The sequence below is a fragment of the Myodes glareolus genome, chromosome 1 (genome assembly GCF_982192425.1).
Source record: "Myodes glareolus chromosome 1, mMyoGla1.1, whole genome shotgun sequence".
Lineage (NCBI taxonomy): Eukaryota > Metazoa > Chordata > Mammalia > Rodentia > Cricetidae > Myodes > Myodes glareolus.
The window spans coordinates 103253870-103270957 of record NC_142026.1 but is presented as its reverse complement, the minus strand read 5'-3'; the positions used below and the strand labels follow the sequence as shown (position 1 = coordinate 103270957).

At 33.6% G+C, this 17088-nt stretch overlaps 1 protein-coding gene across 2 annotated transcripts in view; it reads right to left on the bottom strand.

Annotated features, from left to right (window-relative positions):
* The window catches only part of Nkain2 (sodium/potassium transporting ATPase interacting 2), a 1053674-nt gene that overhangs the window by 604547 nt on the left and 432039 nt on the right, over positions 1-17088 (bottom strand). For both annotated transcript variants that reach the window (XM_085689941.2, XM_048425402.3), the window contains exon 2: positions 6497-6634. In XM_085689941.2, coding sequence (XP_085546067.1) covers positions 6497-6634 — 138 coding nt within the window. The remainder of the gene's footprint in view (positions 1-6496; positions 6635-17088) is intronic.

Here is a 17088-nt window from a genome sequence, read left to right as displayed (position 1 = left end):
GATGACTTCCCATCATTAGTCATATTGTTAATTTGATTCTGTTTCAAGAGATTCTTTGTCACTAGTCTACACTGATTGTCTGTCTGGAACACAGGAAGCACAGAGTTTTAATGTTTTAGCTATCAGAAGTTTTCTTCCAGATACCTTTCTCTTTCTAATTTTTTTTAAAATAAAAAGCAAGGAAGTATCTACTTGAACACAGAATAACTTCTTAAAATAATCTCAAGGAGTGCAAATGTTTTTAGGGAGGCAACATCATTACAACTGAAAAGCAAATTACTTGAGAATAGACCCAATAAGTACTCCCCAAAAGTGCTTGTTTATGGTCTCCACAAATAATGAAAAATAATAGCATAGCTGATTATAGCAGTTAATGCATATCAGAAGTTCAGAATTCTTTTTCTTGCAATCAGTACATAGAAATAAATCTTCCCAACTGCTATAACCAAATGATTTTCAAAAGGGGCCTTTTATTTGCACAGTATGACAGAGGCTTGGTTTCTTTAGCATTTTCTCACAAAAAAAAGGCACAGTTAATGAAGTCAAAACATATAACACATACATGAGGGCTACAAGTTCGGCTTAGCCATCAGAACTCAAGGATCAACAGCCTGCTTCCACTATTTCCCACTCATACACCTTTGTATGCATTGTGAGGAACGTTGATAGGAGTTTTGTAGGATTTGGAGAGGGACATAACTAAGAGACTAGCAAGTAAGTGGCACTAGTAAATATTATTATTTTAGTGCATCGCATCCCTTCTTGCTTTTTATGGAATTTGACTAAGGGATACTAGGGGACTCAGAATGATAGGGAGGAATAGAGTGAGACAGGGAGAAGAGGAAGGGTAGAAATATTTTGAGTGTCAGAGCAGCATTCTCTTGGACAGTCTCATAAGAAAGCTGCTATGGCTACAGCCAAGAGAAACCTACAACTTTCCATGTCATAAAGGGACTGATGAGTAAAACTCATCCATGTTTTTGTCATTAACAAACTGTGTTTGAAACCCAACACTGCATTAGGCTTGCCAGTATCTTGGGCTCAAGTAAACATGCATTATACAATTTGATTTCCAACATAAAGTTATGATTTCACCAGAATCATATATTTATTTGTGAATGAGTTACTATCAAGAGTTAATTTGAACTTTTTCAATCAAATTATTGTCAAGAATTATAACAATATCAACTCTTTCTATAGTATCTGCACTCCCATCTGGAATTTAAATTTTTTATTTTATTTTCTTTGATCATATTACATTATTCTAAATACCAGAGACTCTCAAAGAAGACTAAAGGTTGCTTGTTATAATTGACTGCTTTAAATTTGAAAATTGTTCTCTTTTATGCTTATGAAAAGGAAAATTAGTGATGGAAAAAATTTATTGCCTACTCTTTTTATGTTTTTGCTGTACTTAGCATTTCAGAGAATATTCACAAGCTTTGAGGAACTTTTAACTAAATAGACTAAACAATCTTAATAATATAACTTAAGCATCTTTCCATATAGCAAGTGTGCAATTAATGCGTGCTCCTTAAAGCACATTTTGGGCACTGGTATTTTTGTTTTAGAAAAGTTGGATACAATGGCTAAAATCTTACTACTTATATTTTAATATAATAGTTAACTTTTTAAAACTTCAAAAGAAATAGAATGAATTACAAAGACAAAAAGAGCCTAAAGAGATGAAAAAATTAAGCATTAAAATAAAGTGTTGTAGCATTTCAAGTGAAAATATCTACAATTAGTTTTATGATTCTCAAATACATTGTTATATTAATGTACAGTCTTCTTAATTTTGTAAAATCTTACTAATGTTCTTTTAGTTATTTCTAAAACTATGTGACATATACTAATATATAATACCTTACTATATATTTATAACATAAATATATGATAAAATCATATATTATTTGATATTTTATACAATAGTTTATTCTTTACCAAAAATTCTTAAATAAATTTCAATAAAAAACAAACAACCATTCCAAATTTATCACCTCAAAATGACATAAAATAAGTAATGATAGCATAAAAAAATCTACTTCAATAAAGATAAATAGGACTTTAAGTATAAGCAAATCTTTTCATATCAAATATGAGCCACTTGTTTGTCAGAACTAGCAAGGATTCAATGTACTTGTTGGACACAGAATAATTTACTGCAATTTAGGATGTGAAACTCAGTTATATCTTAAAAACACTCATATACTTTTATTATTGGGTATTATTATTTATTATAAGGAATAATTCATAATAAACACAAAAGTATTATTCATGGAGAACATTGTAAAATTTATAATAGTAAAATTTAAGAATGGATGATATAAGCATTAAAATTAAGATTGCTTAAATGAATAATGGAATATATGTTTATAGCTTCATATTAAATCAAAAGTTTGAAATTTATATATGATGATATGCATTACAATTTTCAATTTTCCAATACATTTCATCAATACACATGTAATGAAAACATAAAACTGTCCATAATACCTGTCAGAAATGAACATATGAGCTTGCCTAATTTTATATTGAAATACTGATAACAAACACAAAATGACAAATATAAAAATCACAAAGGGACATCCTTAGAAAAGAAAGAATTAAATAAGTGTCATTGTTATGATCTAAGCCTTCAGTCTTGACTGCAGAGGATGCATCAGTGTCAGCCACAGTCTCTAATCATGCATTTGTCTTCTTTAGATGTTTCCTGAAGTAGAATTCCTATCATTTAAAATTCCATTTAAGGTTCTTCCACTGCAATTTCTTTGTCTTCTTGGGACAAACTGTAATTTTATTCCATTTTTATGCTATGTTCTCATTTTTTCTGAAGCAACTTTTGGACCCTCAGTCAAAGAAATTACATAGAAACAGATAACTTTTAAATTATTTCTAAAAATAGAATAATACTCTAGAACTCCAAAAGCTAGTGCTGGTTTTGAGAAAAGCTTATAGAAGAGATGAGAGGGTTAGTAGAGATAGGAGAAACAGGAAGAAAATTGTGTTTTAGGGCTATAGATACAACTCATTGTAAATACTGAGAACAATGATCATAGCCAGATCCTGAAAATTGAGAACTGAGATGGAATACATGTGGACATGCTCATCTGATTAAGAGAGTTGTCAAGGAAGCAGTTGTCAGAACTATTTGTAGTGTTTTTGTTGAATATGACATGAGATTGTAAGAGAGAAATAACCTTAAAGGAAAGAAAGAATTGTTAGGCAGGATTTTCAGGTTATGTTTCCAACCTAGAACTTTCTAAGTTATGGTGTGGGATATCCTTCTGTCTATGTGTTGTTTTTATTGGTTAATGAATAAAGCCATTTCAGTCAGTAGCTTAGCAGTATAGGGCAAGGTGGGAATTACAAGCATAATGAGGAAGAAAGAGTAAGTGGAGTCAAAGCGGAGCCATGTAGCAGCTGCAGGAGACAGATCCCTCCGCAGGAAACCATCGAAACTTTGCCGGTAGGTCACAACCTCATTGTGATGCACACACTAATGGAGATGGGTTAGTTTAGAATATAAGAGTTAGGTAGAAATATACTTAAGCTATTGGCCAAGAAGTATTGCAAATATATATATAGTTTCTGTGTGATTATTTAGGATCTAAGCAGCTGGGAACAAACAAACAGCCTCTGCCAATAGAGCTAAAATACAGAAATTTAGCATCAGCAACAGGCAAATAATTCTTAATAAATGACAGTGTCTCCAGAAAAAAAATTAAACCCAAAGTGCTGCCTATAAGAAATAGCAAACGGGGGCAGAATGTGAAAATGTATTGTGACACAGAACCTCAGGAGGGTTTTAAGTTTTTCTAACACACAACTAGACAAAGATCTACATCTTAAGGGAAGATTATAACTGAATACAGATTAGTCTTAAAGTACTTGCAATGAAAGGCACAGAAAACAGTTCAACCATCACTTTGGTTTTCATTCCTTCCAAGACTAGAGCTACAATGCATTATTTAATGCTACTTTTGAATAGTAATAAGGAAAATGTTATAGCTAGTTTACATTAAGCATCACTGAATACTAAGCATTGTGATAAATATATTTCATAAATATCCTACTTCTTACCTCTCCATTCTTAAATTGTTCAGACATTTTGATCTTCATCCCTAGTATTTATTCATAAATACAGATGTGATAATTATTTAATGATATTGAATGCAACTTTAATTATAGGAATAAAATCACAAAAGGCACAGAGTCACATTTTCACCTATAGTTGATAGTAAATCAACTAAACTCTCATGAAAAAACATAATTGATGCTTCTATTTTCAAAAAAATATTGAATCTAGATGAGACAAAGTTGTTCACAGACACAAATAACATAATAGACTCAAGATTTCAGCCTTGCTATTTTAACTTCAAATGGTTCATTCCTAGCCACTGTGCTATAGCCCCTACCTCAGATCAAACCGGTTTGCCAAGGGGTTAAAGAAAGTTATGGGATGCAGAGATAAACAAAATTAATAATTATGAAAACTTAGTATTGAAACATACCATATGGAAACATCATTTCAAAAGCCTACTACAAATATTGCTTTTTTTTAAAAAAAGAAGAAAAACTAAAATATAAATGATAATTCAAATGAAAGTATACTGCATGAGTGGATAATGCTGCTCTCAGAAGTCAACAATTATTAAACAAACTCCCACTGGCAAATATGAGACACAGCTCCATGAGTTGTTGATTAGGGAGGAACCAGAGGCAGCCAAAAATATAGAGGCCATTGCCATTGTTCTTAGTTGCCCACCAAAATTTGACTGTAAGACCATGTTTATGAAGATACTATTTACTTTGGCTATAGGACACAGAAATACAAACCAAGCATCCTCTTTCTAACAAGAATTCATTGTGCTAGAAAGAGCAATGCCAGCTGCTGGAAGAGAAGAGTCACTCAGAGTCTTAACAGATGTGGACTTGGCATGTTGCAGTACTACTCTGACAGACAAGACAAACTTACTGGCACAATAGTGGCATAGTTATTATGAGAATATCTAAATCTTTCTGATTGAATGTGAGTCACATTCCTCACAAGGTAGTGCATTCCTGATCCTGTCCACCTGGGCAAATGCCATTGACTTGGGCTCATAGGTCTTAGGAGAAATATTAATAAACTTGTTTTGCTCCAAGGATGCAATGTTAAAATGCATCCCAATTATTTATGTTTGTATCTATAGACTGTGCTGCTCCCAGAAACCTTAATTAAATTCACAGGCATTGTCATTCACAAACACACACACACACACACACACACACACACACACACACACACACATTCTAAGGTGGGGAGACTAGTTGGAAAAAAGAAGTACTACCAGAGAAGGAAACAAAGAACAATGGAAGTGAATCTGATAAAAATAATTTCTATGCTTGTAAGGATTTATCAAATGGACAATAGCATCACAACTCAAATAGAAAATTTTTAGCTTTCAACGAAACACTTCTTACATTGTAGATCTCTCTCTACCTCACTACACATGTTGTGTACTCTTTCTCAGAGCACATTCCTGGATGCATGGACTATGGACTACTCTTGCATCTTTAGCAAGGCACTGAACCTCTTGGATGCATCTTCTATTACATTCTTTCCTAGTTCCAGTGAGCATCCTGTGTTTATGAGTACTTTACTGGCCAGACAAGGACACCTTTTATGAGAAGGAAGTTTCATGAAACTTGAGAAGCCCTGGTGATGTAAGTCCAAGGAGACCTATCTTAAGCTGTACTAGCAGACAGTGTATCAACAAGTAAGGTTTAACATTTGAAATAAGTCCCTAAATATTTTTCCTTGAAAAAAGTAGAATGGACAAAAATGTTTGAACATGAAAAAACAAAAACAACAACAAAATCCTACATTAATGAAGAATGACAGCAGAAATCTGAGGCACATACAAAGATAAGACAAAAGAATCCTGTTATGTTTTCCATAGCAACGGTAACACAGTTGAATTTCACTTTTATGTTAAGTATGTTTAACTTGAATAGGAATGTCAAATACTTTCACTGAGCCAAAATGAGAATTATGGTCAACACAAAAACAATGATCTAGCTTCCATTTAGTTCAAATATTATCCATAATGTGCATTAAAAATTTCACATCAAAAGTATATAGTTATTTGCCATGGTTTTAAGCTATGTTTATCTAATTTTTGAGACAGAGTTATTTTAAATGAGAAGACAATCTTATTAACTTTTCTTAATTCAGAGGCCACAACTTGATAATTTAGAAACACAGAATCATGATTCTGCTTGTAATTATACGAAAACATTTGCCCAAACTGCAATTAATGAAAATACAATATGATTATATCCATTATCAAACTCAATTACTATTGATATAGTCTGTAACTATGAAAATAAACACATGATTTAAGATCATGCTACTTTTAAAGTAGGATATATATTTATTTTGTAGGACTTCTGCCAGTTGTATATCTTTCTCCAGTTCAGTAGAGAAGGTAAATGCAGGTAGAATACTTACTCCTGTTATGTAACGAGGTCTATATTGAATAGTTCCAAACAAACCAAGGATGACGATGATAATATGTACAAAATTTGCCAGGATAGGTGCCCACTGATATCCAAGGAAGTCAAATATTTGCCTCTCCAGCACACAAACCTAGAATAGCAAAAGAGGATGGAATAGGTCAGCACAAATGAGAGACATCACGGGGTCAGAGATCAAAGGATCACTGTGACATTATAATTAGGAAGAACAACTCTACAATGGTATGTGTTGTTTTTAACAGTAAGATTGGAGGGTTCAGGCATATTGCAATGGAACACCATCTAAGTATCCACAGAGAGCCATTTGCCTTTCATAGATGATTTCTAAGATCTCATTTGCACAGTCACACACACACACACACACACACACACACACACACACACACACACACACACACACGATATTGTTATATGCACTATCAATCATTTCAAGTCATCAACCAGAAAAGTTCCCATGCAGGGCTTGTTTGGTTCTCCTCAAATGTCACTCTGTAAGTTGAATATTCACAAGGGGAATTGATACAGCGGAAAAGATAAAAAAGAAAAAAAAAAGGAAAAGAAAGTCAGTGAGCCACTGGGATTCTGGACAAAGATCTACAACCAAACAAGCTGTATGAGTCATATCTTCTCAGAGTCACTGAGTTTCTACTGTAAAGGGAAGAACAATCACAGATGAGAAAGGCCCTCTCAGTCCTAACAGTGAGGAGCTACAAGGCAAACAGAATTTTATCATAGAGGCAATGTAAAAGAGGGGCCTAAAAGGAAATAAAAATGTGTAAAAGAAAACAAGAACATGTCTTCACTGTTTTTAAAGCAAGACAGTGTAATCTAATGCTCCCCAGTTTGTAATTAAGACCGAAGTATTTTAATCAGTGAGAAGACACAAATAAAAATGGCAAAATAACAGCAACAAGATGCTCTGAAATTTCATTTTACTCTCAATAGTGAAATACGGATTGCGGGCGAATCCTTTATTAGACCTAACAAAACAAACAGCCTATTGGATTTCTTGCCTGTCCTTTAGGTGGACTGATAATAAACTAATTCTTCAGAGAAAAACATTGCAAATCATCTCAACATTCCACACTAGGGCTAAGGAAAACTCAGCCATGATTTTGAATGAAATGATAATTTTAGAGCCCTCCAACTTCCAAAAGCTAGCCAAAACATTTTGGTTGGATTTGGGGAACCTGTTCCCCATACTGGGTGACCTTGCCCAGTATTAAGATACAAAGGAAAGTGCACAGTTCTACTGCAGTTTTATGTGCTATGTTTTGTTGATATCCATGGGAGGCCTGCTCCTTTCTGAATAGAAATGAAGAGGAGTAGATGTGTATGTCAGAGGGGAGGCAGGGAAGGGAATGGGAGAAGAGGAGAGGGAGGGAAACTGTGGTCTGGATATAAAATGAGTAAATTAATTTGATTTAAATAAAATCCTTCAATCTTATTAATATCCTTATGCTTTAATGATATTTCTCATCAGTAAGAAACACTGAACCCCAGCCCAGACAATCTATTCTTAAATACATACAGGACCAGTGAGATGGCTCAAAATGAAAAATACTGATTAGTGCAAGTCTGATGACTTGGGTTAGATCCATGCAAACAGTGGAAGGAGAAAACTATCTCCTAAGAATTGTCCTCTGACTTCCATATATGTGCAGTGGCAACTATGTGAAGCCATGTGTGTGTACACTAATATCAATCTTCAATAATACACATTTAGAGTTTTTTTAAAAAAAATTATAGCATAATTACATTATTTCCACCTTCTCTTTTCTCCATCCCACCCCTCCCATGTACTCTACTTGCTCTCTCTCAAGTTCCTGGCCTCTTTTCCTGTATGTGTGTTCCTAACTACATAAATACAACCTGTTTATTCCATATAATGTTACCTATATGCATTTTTAAGTTTAAAAATTGTGCTTATGGCCTAGTTTGAAGACTTCTTGAAAGGGCATCATTCACACTTCAATTCTTTAGCTAAGTCACAGATTTCCTCTTGGGAACTTGAAAGAGAAAAGAGATTCCCAACAGCAGTTTGCATAATACCCTCATTTTCTAAAGCAAAGCTTGAATCATGCAATGACTGTAATTGTTACAATCTGACCTAAACAGGTCATGTCACTGTGACTTTGCAGGGATAGACGTTGAAGAAGGAAAATACAAAGAAGAGGAAAAGGAGGGAAAGGAGGAAGGCATTGATGATGATGATATGACGATGTAGTCTGTAGTTCCTTGCATATGCTAAAGCAATCATGGCATGAGATATAGCAATAAAACATTCTGATTGACTAATGACCACAAAGTTTGTAGAACTTAAACTTAGTAACTTCATAAATTAACTGCTTTCCAGGAAGCTGAAACATTCCTTTAGCTATTTCAGGTATTTAGCAAAATAAATAAGATCTATTTCTGACACAGAATAATGCTTGATGCACCTTGAATGCCTGTGTAAATAGTGCCAAAGATTAACTAGTTCTTCTGACAGAATGACTCTTAATAATGTAAATGAAATCTCATTCCCACATCAAGCTTCCTTGTCTTTTGCTTATGAATAAATGGTAAACAGATAGGAAAGGCAACAGCAAGATAAATTTAAACTCTATATGTTTTGAGCATCATGACTGTGGGGACACAGCAGGAGAAAAGCACAGAGCATATCAGTCAAGCAGTGGGAACTTTCTGAACAAATGGACCAATTACATGAGAAGATCATACTGCTGTCATTAATTATAAAAACACGTAAACAGTAATGTACTTGCTAAGTTTGCAAGGCTAAAATGAAAATTTAACAATATTTATTACGTTCAAAATGACAGAACTAATAGCTTCTTCCTCATGAGATTATGAAGACAGAATAAGCTTATAAATGATGTTACACAAACACACACACACACTCACACACACACACACACATACACACACACACACACACACGTTCCACATATCCTGCTGTAATGTTGTAGGCACTATACTGCTGATAGAAAATATGCTTTTGCTACCACTTTTATTTTGGAATCTTTGATCACCAATGTGAATGATGATGTTAAAAGTCTTCCTAATTATACTTTTGTCATTATATCTACCCATGGTATAAATCCCTATATTACTTGCACATTTTCATTTTGTGCTAAAATTCAACAACAAAATTAAAGAAGTATCATTTATCATGTTTATATCTACAATGTGCCTAAAATGCAGTACTTTCTCCCTATGACACTGTAACAAAGATTTTTTTTTTGCCTCAGAACATAAATATGATATCCTCTTCCTTAAATATTTTAATGTTTTGGAGGAGCCAGGGGGCATGATTCTCTTTATGTCAAAGGCCATCTGTACAAACATGGAGCACACTGTAGACTGCAGAGTTTTTCAATAAAATAAAAATATAGAGGCCAAGACGAAGGCATAGACTTGCAGCATTTACGGATCCAGTTTTCTTATCACTTGTTTACATAAATGGGACTACAATGTGGTTATGACTTTTTATATTCTTTTTCCTTGGGAAATATCCTTAGCTTTTCTATACTAGTACATTGTATATTCATAAGCCTACCTAGTTGTACTTTATTAAGCATTTTGTTTCAATTTAGGCATTTAATTTGCTCCTACATTTTGGAAGTCACCACTGTGAATACAGAAAACAAACATATTAATATGTCTACAGGCTAAGGTGCCCCAAAAAGATAGGTACAGACTGAGTTTGCATGTCAGATCCTCATAGTTTTATTCTAAACCCCAATAATGTTACTAAAAATCTTAAGAGGATTCCTGCATCTCAACAAAGTGGCTGGAATGCTGATGTCTCTAGACTATCACAAAATGTCACAATGTCAAAAATCAAAACACTGTATAAACAGGATAATCATTTTAATCATTTTTTGCTAGTGGTAGACAAAATAAATGCAAACATACATGTCAGTTTTCAAACATTATATGAAGGAGACAGCATTTGCATCTTAGTAAGAAATTTAATTCACATAAAACATGAAGAAGATAAACTTTGAACATCGTCTGCAGTGAGTAGGCAGTAACCTCAGATGAAGGTAACAGGGTTTTCCCCCAAGAGAGTTTACTTATACTTTAATAAAATTATCAGGTATTTGGCAACAATGGTCATGAATAACAATTTTTTATTTAAATTAAACCATCCCTTCTAAATATTTGATTTTTGTTGGAGAAAAATGCTTCTTGTTTGTTCCCGGCTGCCTGGCTAGCTTAGACCTGAAATAATCACACAGAAACTGTACTATTTAAATCACTGCTTGGCCAATTAGCTCTAGCTTCTTAGTGGCTAAGTCTTACATATGAATTTATCCCATTTCCATTAATCTGCATATCGCCACGTGGAAGTGGCTTACCAGCAAATTTTCAGCGTGCCTGTTTCTAGCAGTGGCTCCATGGCTTCTCCCTGACTCCACCCTTCTCTCTCCCAGCATATAGCCTGGCTTTCCCCACCTAGTTCTGTTCATCCATGACATAGGCTCAAAGCAGTTCTTTATTCATTAACCAATAATATTCACAGCGTACAGAGGGGAATCCTACATCACTTTTCACTAAAAACAAGTTAACTATTGCCAACATCATCATCACAGTCAGAACCACAGCAAGCACCTCCAAATTACATAACAAACAAAACTGGCCTGCATTGCTTTGATTAGAACAGACAGCAGAATAAAGTTCCTGTAGAAATCTCATTTTTTAAAGTTATAAATTGATATTAGAATCTAACTCATGGTATGATCATGGTAGTTCCCCTAGCCTTTATAAATCTTGTTCTATTTATCTGTAAAGTGGAGGATTGTAACAGATTATCTCCTACAGTCTTCATGGAGAAAAATTAAGAGTAATAGTTATATAAAACACGTATTAAGTGCGTGGTTTGCATTTTAAGATGATTGCTACCATTAACACACATTTCAACTTGCATACAAATTAAGATACCAGCATTTTACTTCAAATATCAGTCAAGATTTTTACAACTGCTAGCATATTTCACCTAGAAATAATTTAATGTTTCTTATAATTCTAGTCATGAACACAAATCATACCATCACAGATATCCCTCAAAAAAATCTAAATTATGAGGAGGAAGGCTGTTGAGTAGTGATTTTCTCTGACACAATATTTCATGTCTCAAATATGTTGAGGTAACATGGCAACATCTAACAAAATGCTCATGCCAAACATCACTCCCTATATTGCCAATTTTTATAACTCTGCCAATGTGATAAAAAATATCACTTATTCTAAAGATCTGTATCCACATAGCTAACATCAATAAAGAATTTAGGTAAAGGCTCTTTGCCTTCAAACCTGACAACTTGACCTGGTTGTCCAGAAATCACATAACTGAAGGAAAGGAGAAAACTAGACTCCACATATGCACCATGCTCCTGCATCATGTATTCTTTCCACACATGTGTGTATATGTTCATGTTTATGTGTGTATATGTTTATGTGTGTACATGTTTATGTGTGTTTATGTGTGTATATGTTCATGTTTATGTGTGGGTGAGTTAAGTTATGTGTGAGATAAGTATAAAATGTTTTTCAAAGACTAAGAATACTCCGTATTAAAAAATATATAATAATGCATTAATGATTTCATGTAGAAACAAGGGAATCTAATAGAAACAATATTATATTTATTTCAGAAGTGAATTCATCTGTTACTTGATATTCTGACCCACTTCATTTGTACTAAAGCAGACACATATTTTTCTGAGGACATTTAGAGGTGTAGTAACAAGTAATTAAATTAGGCTGCACCTACTTTTGATAATAATTTTATTTAGATATACTTTTAAATATGGTACCTCATATTCTAGCTCTTATAATGATAAAGTAATTTATTATTTCTCACAGCTGTTTATTCTGCATAGCAATTTAAAACCATTCCATAGTGGTTGCAAAGAGAGCCAAGTTGCTTGTTTTTCCTGGCCGCCTGGCTAGCTTAGCACCAAAATAACCACACAGATACTATATTAATTTAAAACACTGCTTATCCCATTAGCCCTAACTTTTATTGGCTAACTCTTACATCTTAGTTTAACCCATTTCTATTAATCTGTGTATCGCCACGCAGCTGTGGCTTATTGGCAAAATTCCAACTGGTGTCCATCTCAGGTCGAAGATCCATTGCTTCTATCTCCACCTTCCTTCTCCCAGCATTCAGCCTAGCTTTTCCCACCTACCTAAGTTCTACCCTATCATTACCAATGAAAGCAACACATAGCCAAAAGGACCCACACCACATCGTCAACACTCATGCTATCAAAATATAACCTGATGAATAACATATTATCCTAGTTTTAAAAAAAAATCAGAAAAACCTTGTTAAAATCAACATAGTCTGCTAATATATGTGCACAAATAAAATTATTCTTTCCCACTAAAATGAACTTGTAAAATCATAAAGTTTCTGATTATTTTTCTCTATGCTCATAAGCTGTTTTATAAATGTGTGTATGGAAGGCTATGGTCGGCAATCATTAACATTAATTGAATTTTGGAACTGAGGTTTTTAAAAAATGCTGTGAATTTATCTTAGTATCTCATCATATTTGAAAGTTCTATCCTTTTACTGGAAAATTTATCTGTGTTCTGATGTTGTAATTACTGTAACTAATACTTATTGTAGGCACAATTTAACTTTAACATTTTTCAGTTAAAACTTCTTCTAAACCTATGCAGAAATTAGCAGATATTTTACATGTTTACACATGAGCATACAAATTTCATAAAGTCTATCATGTTCAATATCATGATTATAGGGAAACTCCTGCATTCTGACAAAAAAATACTTTTTTTAAAAAACTATTGACAGCTAAACATGTTAGATCTTTCCAGGATGTTATTCATCATTGTTAGTAGTCTACTTCTGTACCATGTGCTTTTCTAATTCACCAGGAAAACAAATATAAAGGTTTTTATTCTTGAGACAGGATAAAAAGATCAAAAAATAAACTTTCATCTATCTTTATGCCTGAAGTCTATGACTTTCAAAATCACAGACTCATTATGAGCCCTCCAAAATAGTAATAATTATTACTATGATTCCATTCCTGCATATAATGTAATTCATAGTACAGATAATTTCACAGAGAGTTCAGAACATTTGTTTGGAAAAAATTTGAACTGATATTTTCTGCTATCAATGTAATGAGCAAATAATATTCCTTTGAAGTCTCAACCAATGATATTTATCAGAAGTCATGTGTCAAAGTCGTTTCAAACCTTCATAGACTAAGATTCATTTACCAAGTTTAGCATCTTATTTGTGTGAAATGGATGAACGTGTTCATTAGAGATGTCCGTTTAGTTGAGAGATCATTGCTTTGATTCTTTTGTGAAGAGTATAATTTTGTTCTGTGAGAAACTAACCTCTCAAAGACCCGGAACATATCAAAATGACAGTTTTTCTAGGGAGTTTTCATGTGTCACTCAAAGTACATTACAGGTGTGATTTCAAAAAAGCAATGCAACCACTAGACCTTGAATTTCCAGTCTCTGCACAACAATGTCAACAAGGTCAAGATCAAATCAGTAAAAAAATTAGGTGAGATAGGCACAATTTAGAGAAAACGATGCAGTGTTTAGCAGACTTCACCTGTAAAATTTTACAGCATATATTTTATGAGCATTGATGAAAGATTAAAAGCACTAAGCCAACCAAAGTATTACCCTAGGTCTTAGAGAGAAGACTTCGGAATAAGAATCGCCAATGAGTTAATCAGATATACTTCATGTTCTCTAGGAGAACACATATTGACTATGATATATGTTATATCAGAAATTGGAGCAGAGATACACAAAACTTCTGAGATGGCAGGGAAGAAACTGTCCAGATACTTCCTCATTACGGTTCCACAACTTTATTACTGATTTATTTCCAAGTCTCTCAGTGTTCGACCATCACATGTAAATAAACCCAGTCTGTGTCTAACACAATTGGTAGAGAGCACAGCGGATGAGGATGCTACCATTTTAATAAGAAATTACACATACTTAATATGAGAAAGTCACGAAGCTTCACAGCATCACATATTTGTTTAGCACTGACGTATACATCCATTAAGAGCCCCGTAAAAGCTAAACAGAAATACCTTGTAAGGTTCTTAATTTCATTTACCATAAGGGTTTGCTTTCTCTTAGCAAATGGCTTGTCTCTAGAGAAAACTTGATATTTTTAACAAAAATATCATAATAAACATATTAAAGTTGCCATAAGGGGAATTTTAATGTGCTAACTAAGTAGATGTAGATTTTTTTCTTAAAAGATGATAAAGGTCCAAAAATATGTATCATGTATCTTTAATAGTCAAGATTATAAAGGCAGCTCTGAGGTTTGGTCTCAAAATCTACTTATATACCTTTGTATGCATTTATTTTGAGAATTCAAGATAAAATACTACTGGGATATCTTCACCCTTTGCCATTACATGTCTTTCCCTTAGTTGAGGCAACAGATGGGTAATGCCACCAGAAGTTTGGGACTGTCCCTGTTAAAGATATACTGTATATTTAGCATAATTGAAGGTGATAACCTAGAAGCTCTTGTTGGTAATGGGGACATCATAGTGATTGAATGACCTGTATGTTGAGGTCTTCTCCACTTTCTTCCTCTCTGAGCTGCTCTTCTCCACAAACGCAGACACAAGCATATGCCTCAGGGCACAGTTATTATGCTTTTGACTAGTGCAAGGCAGCTATATGGAAGATGTCAATCATACTTCTCAAACTCTAGATGACGTCTCTTTCATGAAATTCAATTTCATAAGGGTGGAAGATGGGATGACAGCCTCACTTACTCTGACTGCTAAAGGCCAATCGAGGGTTGAAATGAAAGGAGCTATGCCATCAAGATTGCTAACATGTCCAACAGTTACTGCAGTGGTGGGTTATATCAGAAATTCCGACTAGGAATACTCAAGTATACTATTTCAGCTAGCTGTAGGAACATTTTAGATTTTGTAGTGAAGTGTTCTCTTTCTGGCATTAGCAAATGCCATGTCTCCTGTGCTTTTTAGAGTAGCTTTATTATTGAATTTAACAGAGATCCAGTGATGCTGTCTGAAAAGAAATAACCACAGTATTTGTTTTCTTATTGACAGAGGCGAATGTAGTAAGATGTGATATCCTCTGTCAGCATTAGTGTTCTCTCGCAGCCTCTATTATCACATTATAGCTAACTGGTCCAGGTTATAAATGATAAAATTTGTCAACATACAAAATGTGTTCCATGTGTTATACTTGAAAATTCAAAGCACTAAGTGCTACTAAATTTTACACATTGTTCTGTGTGCATGCACACATTTTATATATTATCATTAGTACATACAGAATGCTTTAAGACATTTATCAGTATGTATTATTTAGTGAGATCAGACAATGTAATGAATGAGGCAGTATTTTCTTCATTTTAAAAAGAAGTAAGCAAGGTTCTAGGAATGGTTCGGAGGTAGATCTGCACATATCTCAATATGTGAAGGGTTCTGGATTTATTATATATCACAAACAAACTAACAAAATAAAAGCAAAAAATCTAAAGAGACTGACTTAAGCTAGGTTATATATCTACTAATTGGGAAAGATGATTTGTCTGTAGTTCATGGTAATGTAAAATATATATTCAAATACAATACCGCAAATGAAAATATGCATGTGCATGGAATAATTTTGTTACATTTATGTGTGTATGTTTGTTTCATTGCATTTCATTTTTAAGCAACAATTTGTTTTAATTAGTCATTGGAGCACTCATTCTTCTGGTTGAGCAACACAAAACACCAGTTAATAAAACTTCTATGAAGTAGGGTTTTGCTTTACACTGATGCAAAACTTCTATGAAGTAGGGTTTTGCTTTACACTGATGCATATTGCTACAATGTTATTTATAAAATAATATATCCAATGTGTTACAACATAATATAGGACATGGAAGTGATTGTGTAGATTATAATTCATAGAGTCTTACCAACATAATCAATGTTGAAACAAATTGCAGCAAAAGAGTTGTATCAATCAGTATTCAAAATTTTTATTAATTAAATTTTTCTTTGAGAATTTCTTTGATCGTTTTCACAGACAATGAAGTCTACCATTCCTACAATTCCTGTCTATCTATCCTTCATTCCTATAAATAAATTTTTATATTCATGTTTATTAGTTTTGTTTTATGACCCACTGAGTTTAATCAAGGCCATCAGTGTGACCATGGGTTTAGAGTCATTTGTTGGATTCAGAAGACTCAGGAGTGTCCACAAATGAAGATAATAGCACCCATTTTCCAGGATCAATCAATATCTATTAGTTCAGTGTAAGGAATAGTGTCCTATGGGTGATGACCCACCTATGTTATACAGAACTCTAGAAATTATTAAGATGCCTTGGATAGCTCAAAAAACTACCATTGAGATCCATAGATACATAATCATGATGCTCTACATCCATTTTTCCTGTGCTTGACAATTTTGTACAAATTCACTCTCAGGATGTAGGAGAGTGTTGTTTTCAGAGTTCAGAAAAAACACTTCTGAGCTTTTAAATGAAGTATTCTGG